Below are 9,956 nucleotides of genomic sequence, written 5' to 3' on the forward strand. Positions count from 1 at the left end.
TCCCCCACCGCTTTCCCAAAGACTGACAGCCCCAGGGAGAGCCGCAGAGCCTGGGGCTGGGGTCTCGCCCGTCACGCCCAGCGGCGCCCAGCTGCGGAGAGAGTGACAGCGAAGGGGGGGGGGAGGGCGTGGGAGGAAGAGGAAGGGGGTGTGGAATCTCACTCTCCCGCCCCCACCCCGCCGACTGCCGCAATTGGCCAAAAAAAACAGTAATTCGTTTTTAGGCTCCCCCAGGGCCCCCTGAACCCCGTAGCAACGAGGAACCCAGTCTCTCCCATCCGGGTGGCCTTCGCCTTCTCCCGCCCCCGTAACTGCCTACGGGGACCCTGGAGCCCCAGGCTACGCCGAACTGCAGAGGCTGGGGCGGGAGGGGGGGGTAGGATAAGGGTTTTGGGGCGGCAGGAATGGGTTGGGGGAAGGGGTGGTGGAAAAGAAAAAAACAGAGGCATGCAAGTGGCTCCCTAGCCAGCTGTTCCAGCTGCCGCTTCCTCCGACGCGGGCCGGGCGGTGCAATATTCCACCCCCCCTCCATCTTTCTTACCACTACCTGTCCCCCCACCCACCACACGCACACATTCCCCCCACCAGTAGCAGATCTCTGGCCTGTCAGGGGGAGGTAGGGAGGAGCTGGGGGGGAGGGGGAGGCCTGCGAGTTTCTAACCTTGTTCTTATAAACAAACCCACATGTGCAGCTGCCGCTGCTGCAACTCACCCCACAATCCCGGATATAAGTCCTGCCCCTTTAAGAAGAAAAAAAAAGCTTCTCCCTCCTGCCTCCCACCCCACCCATCCACAAGGACCTTTGTTTCTCCACCCTCTTTGTCAGTCGGCCCCGCCCCTCGATGTAGAGGAACCAATGGGCTAAGAAAATAAGGCCGGTCTTCGACGTCATCGTATCTGGCCAATCAAAGGACGCGTTGGTGGGACGCCTCACGGAGGGCGCGCCCAGAGGAAGGAAGGCAGGAGAAAGGAAGCTTGCAGTCAAGATGGAGACAGCTAATTGCTCCGCTACCGTCGTAGGGAACGGGGACGTGGTGTCCCAGCGGGAGCGGAGCCTGCTGCCTGAGCGGCTTCAGAGGCGAGATCAAGAGAGGCAACTGGAGGTGGAAAGGCGCAAGCAAAAGCGGCAGAACCAGGAGGTGGTGGAGGAGAAGAGCGACTTTTTCACTGCCGCCTTCGCCCGGGAGCGAGCAGCTGTGGAAGAGCTTCTGCAGGGCGAAGAGTCCGTCGAGCGGCTGGAGGAGGCGGCCGCTCGGCTTCAGGGGCTCCAGAAACTACTCAACGACTCGGTTTTGTTCCTGGCCGCCTATGAAGTGCGGCAGGCACAGGAGGCGCTAGCGCAGCTGCAGGCGGCCCTCGCCGACCGGCGCCAGCAGCTGCAGCCCAAGAAGCGATTCGCTTTCAAGACCCGGAGGAAGGATGCTGTTTTGGCCCCCCAAGTAGTAGATGCGGCTCCTGGCGCCGCGGTGGCGGAAAGCATCCTGGCCTCCCCGCACTCCCTGACCGAGGAGGGAGCCGTGGGCTCTAGCTGGCTCTGCGGCTTCTCCAACCTGAAGTCCCAAGTCTTGGAGAAGAGAGCGGAAGAGTTGCACCAGCGAGACGTCCTTTTGACCGAACTGAGCAATTGTACGATCAAACTGTATGGCAATCCCAACACCCTACGGCTAAGCAAGGCCCGCAGCTGCACGTTGCTCTGCGGCCCGGTGTCCACTTCTGTGTTTCTGGATGATTGCAGTGAGTGCGTGCTGGCCGTGGCCTGCCAACAGCTCCGGGTACACACTACGAGAGACACCCGCATCTTCCTGCAGGTGACCTGCAGGGCCATCGTGGAGGACTGCCACGGCATCCAGTTCGCCCCTTACACCTGGGGCTACCCGGGGATCGACCGAGACTTCGAGAGCTCTGGTTTAGATAGGAGCAAAAATAACTGGAACGATGTCGACGATTTCAACTGGTTGGCTCGGGATATGGCCTCCCCTAACTGGAGTGTTCTTCCTGAAGAAGAGCGAACGATCCAGTGGGACTAAGCAGTTGTTATTCTTCTCTTCACTTATACCAAATTCTTCCCGTGTGGGACTGACTCCCAACTAATGGGACCCCAAAGTGTACTTATCATTGTCACATAGTGTATGTTTTCAGTAATTAAGACTTAAAATTGTGATAGGCGATTTGTGATTTCCATTAAATTCGAGACAGGTATAACACTTTTATTTTTGCTATTTTGATAATTATTGCTAGTATTTGCCCATGACAGTTTGAAGCCTGGGGGGCGTCGGGAGGGTGAGAAGAGTGTGGTTCTCTGTTGGGTTTTTTTTTATTTGTGGTATTTAAAACTTATTGCATGAGAAAGCAGGCCTTCAATAAATATTTAATAAATGAATGCAGCAGGGCTCTAGTAAGAGGCAGTTTATGTGGAATGATGGTACCGAACCTGGGCCAAGTACCATTAATGAGAACCTTTTTGGGTTGAGTGTTCTCAGCAGGGTGCTCTTGGGGAAGCCTCCTCTTTGGTCTTCAGCTACACCTTAGCTTGAGCTTCTGGAATCCAGCTGGTCATTGACTTGTTTGGGTCCAAAAATTCAGCTTGGACCCCCAGAAGCTCATGAGTTTTCCCAACTGTAAAGCCAAAACTATTATAGCTACCAATTTTTTGTGCATAGACACTGTTCTAAGTACCTTACTCAAATACACTTACTAAGGCCTCAAAATCGTATGAGGTAGCTTCTGTTTGCACTGTTTTTCAAGTGAGGAAACATAAGTATGTTCCTTGAGGTCACGCATGCTGATGGACTGGAATTTAAAGTTGGCTCCAGAGCCCATCTTCTTAACCCACTACAAGATGGTGATTTTGAATTGTGTTGACTTGACAAGAAGCATGCAAAATAAAAAGGGCAAATTGCTTTTAAAAAATATTTTTATTGATTTCAGAGAGGGAAGGAAGAGGGAGAGAGAGTAGAAACATCAGTGATGAGAGAGAATCATCGGTTGGCTGCCTCCTGCACGTGCCCCACTGGGAATCAAGCCTGCAACCCCCAGCATGTGCCTTGACCGGAATTAAACTGACCACTGAACCATGCCAGCCAGGCGAATTGCTTTTTTTTTTTTTTTTTTTTAACTTCTCAGGCATAATTATGGTAGGTTTCCTCATACAAAAAAATGGAGACAGCCCTGTCAGGGTCGCTCATTGGGTTCAAGTGTTACCCTATATGCCAAGGCTGTGGGTTTGATCCTGGGTCAGGGCACATACAAGAATCAACCAGTGAATACATAAATAAGTGGAACAACAAGTCAATGTTTTTCCCTACCTCTCTCTCAAAAAAAAAAAAAAAAAAATTGAGGCAAACATCTAGTTCAGTCTTTTTTTTTTATGGTGTTTTCTATAACCATGTGGTATTATATGTAACATGACACTGACAGACATTAAATGGCTGTCTAAAGAGAAGAGGGCATGGAGACAAGATCCAGCTCAGTTTTCCACTCATTTTGCTATGATTAAGGTTACAAACTTGGCTTTTTGCTCTATACACTACCATTCGTTATTCTTAAATGGCTAGTTGAAGGATTTTAAAAAAGCTTTTTTTGAGTCTAATGGCCTGTAACTAATAGCTTTATATTTAATAATTGCCACAATTATTAATGTGTTTGAAGTACCTTAAAGTATTTATATGTTTAATATTTATATGTTCTATCTTGTTCCAAAAAAGGATTTAAAGTAATTTCTAGGATATGTGAAATGTAATAAGATAACAACTAAGGAGGAGGAGGAACGAGGAACAGGATAGTAACAAAATGGAAGCAGAAAAGAGGTCAATAAAAGTGTAGTCCTGGCTGAGTGGCTCAGTTGGTTGGAGCATCATCCTGTACACCAAAATATTGTGGGTTCAATTCCTGGTCAGGGCACATACCTAGGTTTTGGGTTTAATCCCTGGTTTGGGAGGCAATCGATTGATGTTTCTCTCTCCCCATTCCTCTATCTTTAAAATCAATAAAAACATCCTCGAATGAGGATTTAAAAAAGAAGAAAAGTATAGGCTGCTGAGCTCTATTCCTTAGTCTGATGTTAATCCAGAATTTTTTCCCCTCTATTAGCTGACTTGAAAAAGGATCCTGGTCAGTTTCACAATTTACAACATGCACAAAGAAAAAGAAGGGGGGCGGTGGGGAGGAGATCAGTTGCTTAGGAGGAATAATCCTGATAATAAAAGATAAATATTTTGTAATGAAATTCTCAACCATATCTTCACATTAGAAACTATGATTGGTATCCCAAGACTATGCCCCTGAACACTGACAGTTTAACACCAAGTATACTGCAGGAGAAACCCTGCTTGTCGTACTAATAGGCTTGCCAATTCATGTGTGGAATGATCATTTTTATAAGAAAGGTAACTACATCTAAAAAAATGAACCTTCTGCAAATCTGCAGTTTGTAATCCTATATAATAAAACCCTAATATGCAAATTGACCAAACAGCAGAATGACTGGTTGCTATGATGCACACTGACCACCAGGGGGCAGACGCTCAATGCAGGAGCTGCCCCCTGGTGGTCAGTGCACTCCCACGGTGGGAGCGCCGCTCAGCCAGAAGCCGGGCTCATGGCTGGAGAGTGCAGCTGTGGGGGTGGGAGCCTCTCCCGCCTCTGCTGCAGTTGGGTGGTAAGGAGTGAGGAGTCCCAGACTGCAAGAGCCCCTGACTGTGAGGGGGATGTCTGACTGCCGGCTTAGGCCTGATCCCCCCGGCAGTCAGACATCCCCCAAGGGGTTCTGGACTGCAAGAGGGTGCAGGCCAGGCTGAGGGAACCCCCCTGCCCAGTGCACTAATTTTGTGCACCAGGCCTCTAATAGATAATAAACTCACAAAATTATGGCAGTTTGAACCCTAGTTAATGCTTGCTAATCTCAGCTGAGCTTTCCTTGTTGCTTAGCAAGCCTGTCCTGCCTTCCTGAATAACCCGAACCACATTACTTATGTCAACTATCCCAGACCTTTTTCTTCTTTCCTAAAACTCAAATTGAATGGCTGTAACTGCTGATCTCACCTAACACATTGTAGGCCATCCAACTAGCACCCCCTTAACATTCCTCAATATTTGAAAAAATTTCCAGAGCGACCTCTTCCACTTGTGCCCATCCCCTCCTACTTCCTATAGATCCTGCTCCCTTCCCATTGGCCTTTTTCTTTTTCAAAATACCAGATCCCGAGATCCTCCACCCTACATATCACTGAATGGTGTTCCAGCTCCTTCCCTCTGTCAGCCATCTTTTTAAAAAATATATTTTTTTATTGATTTCAGAGAGGAAGGAAGAGGGAGAGAGAGACACATCAATGATGAGAGAGAATCATTAACCGACTGCCTCCTGCATGCCCCCTACCAGGGATCAAGCCTGCAACCTGGGCATGTGCTCTTGGCAGGAATCGAACCCAAGACCCTCCAGTCCACAGGCAGATGCTCTATCCACTGAGCCAAACCAGCTAGGGCTCTACCAACCATCTCGAAAGCGTAGCCGTGTCCACCTACAACGACATCTGCTCCTTTATGTCTGTAATCTTACTTGTTTTCTCCGCTGAACTGGCTCATGGGTGGTGGTATCGGCAGCCTAAGCACCAAACGTAGCAGTCCGCTGCTCCCCTCCACCCTGTCCTTTCTCTTTAGGAGCTCACCCTTGAAGTCCTCTGTCCCAGCCCTCCATGGCCTTGCTCTACCCGTTTCTCTCAGGGCAGCCTCTTTCCCTTCATTGGGGTCCTGGTGACCTACAGGCCTTAAGTGTGAGTGATGCTCCACGTGTTGTCTTCAGCTTCTTGTATTTGGTCTCTTCAGAATCTCAACTCTCAACCTGATGTGCACAGTCCTTGTCTGTCTCCCCAGCCTCCCCCTCTGTGGGCTCAGCTGCCTTTCAAATTCCATATATCCTTTAAAATCTCCATTCTCATCTCTTTCCCTCCCAAGTTCCATGTTTCATTTAATGATGTAATTGTTCTCCAGACACTTTGCTTACCAGGGCCAAGCAGGTAAAGTTAATGAGGAAGCTGCTGGGAGTAGTCCATAGGGAGTAGGGGACCAGATGACTTGGCAGACAACGTCAAGCATTTTAAAAACACTGTACGAGCCAAGCAAGGCTTTTCTGCAGTCTGCATCTGGTCCCTGCGCTGTCCAATTTGTAACATCAGATTTCCAAATCGTATCAGTTCCACCCTCAGCAGGTCCTGCCCATTCATCCTGTCCCTTCAAGTCTCTCTGCCATTTCAGAAAGTTAGACCTTACTGTATTTTCCCTAAACTTAAACTGCCATGGATTTTTTAAACCAAAACAGCAACAATAAAAACCCTTCAAAACCTATGTTAAAGTCACATCCCTGACTTTAAGTGTTGATTAAAGTAATTTAGTTAAGTTTTTATTATGCAAATCTAATGATAATGTCAGTACAATGAGGGCCTATAGCACCAACAGTGTAATGACCAGTTTCATTAAAATTAACTCTGGCCCTAGCTGGTTTGGCTCAGTGGATAGAGCGTCAGCCCAGGACTGAAAGGTTCAGGTTCGATTCCAGTCAAGGGCATATACCTAGGTTGCAGGCTTAATCCCCAGCCCTGATCCAGGCTTGTGTGGGAGGCAACCAATTGATATGTCTCTCTCACATCGACGTTTCTCTCTCTCTGTCTCTCCCCCTCCATTCCACTCTCTAAAAATCAATGGAAAAATATCTTCGGGTGAGGATTAACAACAAAAATTAACTCTGGAAAAGCAATAAAGTAGCACATTAGTCAAGCGATTCATTTGTTAAATTTCATTTATGAACAGATATTACATATGGTATGGTATATGGTATTATATGAGTATTGTCCTATCTAATAAAAGAGTAATATGCAAATTAACCATCACTCCGCTACACCCACAAGCCATGCCCACAAGCCACACCCACCAGCCAATCAGGAGCAGATATGCAAATAAACCCTACCAAGATGGCTATGGCCACAGAGAGCAAGAGGGAGGCTTGGGTTTCCCCGGCGATGGAAGAAGCCAAGCTTTCCGCCTGCCCTTGCCAGCCTAGGACTCCACTCAAGGCTACAAAGTTTCAATGATAGAAGATACATAAATCCAAACAGAAATGGCGGCAGCCACGGAGCTGGAAAGAGCAGGAGGCTAGGGTTGCCCCCAGCGATGGAGGAAGCCAAGCTTTCTGCACACCCTGGCCAGCCCAGGCCTCTGCTTAAGGCTACAAAGTTTCAATTATAGAAGATACATAAATTCCAACAGAAATGGCTGCCGCCATGGAGCAAGCAGAAGGCTTGGCTCTGCTCCAGGCTACAAAGTTTCAATTGTAGAAGACAAATAAACCCCAGATCCCAGGGCCTCAGCTTGGATCGCCAGGGGGCGTGGCTGGCCTGCAAACCACCACAGGCCCCTCGCCCAGGCCGCCCCACGCCCCAAGGGAACCCCACCCTGATCTGGGACACCCTTCAGGGCAAACCAGCTGGCCCCCACCCATGCACCAGGCCTCAATCCTATCTAATAAAAGAGTAATATGCAGATTGATCATCACTCCAACACACAAGATGGCTGCCCCCATGTGGTCAAAGATCCTGCCCCCATGTGGACACAAGATGGCCACCACAAGATGGCCAGCAAGGGAGGGCAGTTGGGAGGGACCAGGCCTGCAAGGGAGGGCAGTTGTGGGTGATCAGGCCAGCAGGGGAGGGTAGTTGGGAGGGACCAGGCCTGCAGGGGAGGGCAGTTGGGGGGACCAGGCCTGCAGGGAAAGGCAGTTGGGGGCACCAGGCCTTCAGGGGAGAGCAGTTAGGGGTGACCAGGCCTGCAGGGGAGGGCAGTTAGGGGTGACCAGGCCTGCAGGGGAGGGCAGTTAGGGGAAAACAGGCTGGCAGGGGAGCAGTTAGGCATCAATCAGGCTGGCAGGCAGAAGTGGTTAGGGGCAATCAGGAAGGCAGGCAGGCGAGCAGTTGGGAGCCAGCAGTCCTGGATTGTGAGAGGGATGTCTGACTGCCCGTTTAAGCCCGATCCCAGATTGGAGAGGGTGCAGGTTGGGCTGAGGGACACCCCCCCCTGTGCACGAATTTCATGCACTGGGCCTCTAGTATAATTATAAAGGATCACTCCAGAGTGTCAACCCAATAAAAATAAGAAATATAGTCAATTTCCTTGTAAGTTCCAATGCTGAAATTCTGATTACAAGAGTTATTATTGAAAAAAAAATTGTTTTAATTTTCTTAATCAGGCAGAAATGGACAAAAACAGCAAGATGTAAAGATTCAATACACTATGGCTAATGTTACATGATAAAACAATGTTTTATAAACATCATGCCAATTACTTTAGTACCATAGAAATTAGACAACCAAATTTCATTTAATTAAAAAATCTCATCACCATCTTAAAAACTTAGTCACACTATTTAATTCTTTTCTTATGAATAAAATAAAGTGGCCATTACAATTAAGATGAGGGTCAATTATTTACCCAGCTTACCGGGGCCAAGTGGGTAAAGAAGGGCAGGCACAATGTGACACAGAAAGCCACACTCAATTCAACTGACCACATATTTTAGTCTTTACTGTGCACCTGTTTAGTGCTGAATGCCTAGATCATAATGCTAAACAAAGTAAGTGTTGTCTTCTCCTTCATGGAGGTTCTAGTCTAGTTGAAGATCAAATGAGTGAAAGAACAATCATGATAGAGACATTCTGAGAACTCTGAGAGGGTACTGACCCGTTCTAGCCTCTCCAGGTGAGAGGGACCATAAGTAAAGCATCTCTAGCACCACCAATCCAGGTGGTGACACCCCTGCCTGCTGCCTACTCAGAGCAGCAGTGTCACAGGAGGAAGGAGTTATTCAAAGGCCTGTCTTCCCACCTTTCAGATACTGTACTTGCCCTGAACTGTAAGAACTGACTAAACCAAGCAAGACAATGCAAGGCCTTTTACTCACCTGGTAACCAACCTCAACGTTCTGTTCAGCCTTTCAAGTACATTATTATAAACTAGAGGTGCAATGCACGAAATTCATTCAAGGGGCTTGGCCCTCGTAGCCATGGAGGCTGCCTCGGCCCTCACAGCCCCCACTTCATCTGGAAGGTCGTCCAAAGGTCGTTTGGCTGCCCAGTCTAATTAGCATATTACACTTGTATTAGTATAGTTTGTTTTTTAGTTTAATACCTTTCAGTTGTGTTTGTTTCACCAAGAAAGCTATCCATAACCTAATTTTTACAACTAATATCAAAGTACAGGTTTGATTCTAAGATGATTTTTTAAAACAGGTAAGTCATGCACAGGTACAGAAAGATCAGAACAAAAAGTAATTCTCCCTCCTTCCTTTGATCCCAGCCATTCAGTTCTCTTCTAAGAACAACTACCCTTTACCTGTTTCCTTTGTATTCTTCTGGCCTACGCATTTGCAAACTTACGTACAAAATATCCTTCTATCCGTATCGTAGGTACCTTGCCTTTGTCACTAACATTATAGTAAGTCCTCGCTTAATGTTGTCAATAGATTCTGCAACTTCAAGCAAAATGACGGATAATGAAACCAATATTACCATAGGCTAATTGATACAAACAAGAATTAAGTTCCCAAGGCATCCCATCAATGTTATAATGAAACTATGGGGCCCAGTGCACGAATTTATGCACCTTGAAAGGAACTGTGGGCCACAAGGCTATGGTAGGCACAGGGGTGGGTCTCGGCCCCCATCCAGCCCCTCCCACCATGGCTCCCAGTCTCCTGTCTGCCAGCAGCCCTGCTCCTGCTGCCGCCGCTCCAAAGTGCTGACAACACTGGCCCCACTTGCATCACCCACTGACTGTGTGAAGCAATTGGGGCTGATGCCAGCAGCGGGTGTGAACGGCGGTTGCTGGGTGATCAGGCCCAGCAGCCACCACTCGCACCCGCTGATGGCGCCGAGTGATCTGGATCAGCGCTGGGCACTGGCAGTGGGTGCGAG

At 48.3% G+C, this 9,956-nt stretch overlaps 1 protein-coding gene across 1 annotated transcript; it reads left to right on the plus strand.

Annotated features, from left to right (window-relative positions):
- The first annotated feature begins 255 nt into the window (after positions 1-255).
- On the plus strand, positions 256-4,459 carry TBCC (tubulin folding cofactor C). The gene has a single exon (XM_080665446.1). The coding sequence runs from the start codon at positions 987-989 to the stop codon at positions 2,025-2,027; it is 1,041 nt and encodes a 346-aa protein (XP_080521572.1). The 5' UTR covers positions 256-986; the 3' UTR covers positions 2,028-4,459.
- Positions 4,460-9,956: the final 5,497 nt, after the last annotated feature.

This window comes from Plecotus auritus, assembly GCF_963455305.1.
Source record: "Plecotus auritus genome assembly, chromosome: 4".
NCBI lineage: Eukaryota > Metazoa > Chordata > Mammalia > Chiroptera > Vespertilionidae > Plecotus > Plecotus auritus.

What these genes read in the sequence shown, in the direction of transcription:
- TBCC (XM_080665446.1), top strand. Translation starts at nt 987, where the DNA reads ATGGAGACAGCTAATTGCTCCGCTACCGTCGTAGGGAACGGGGACGTG.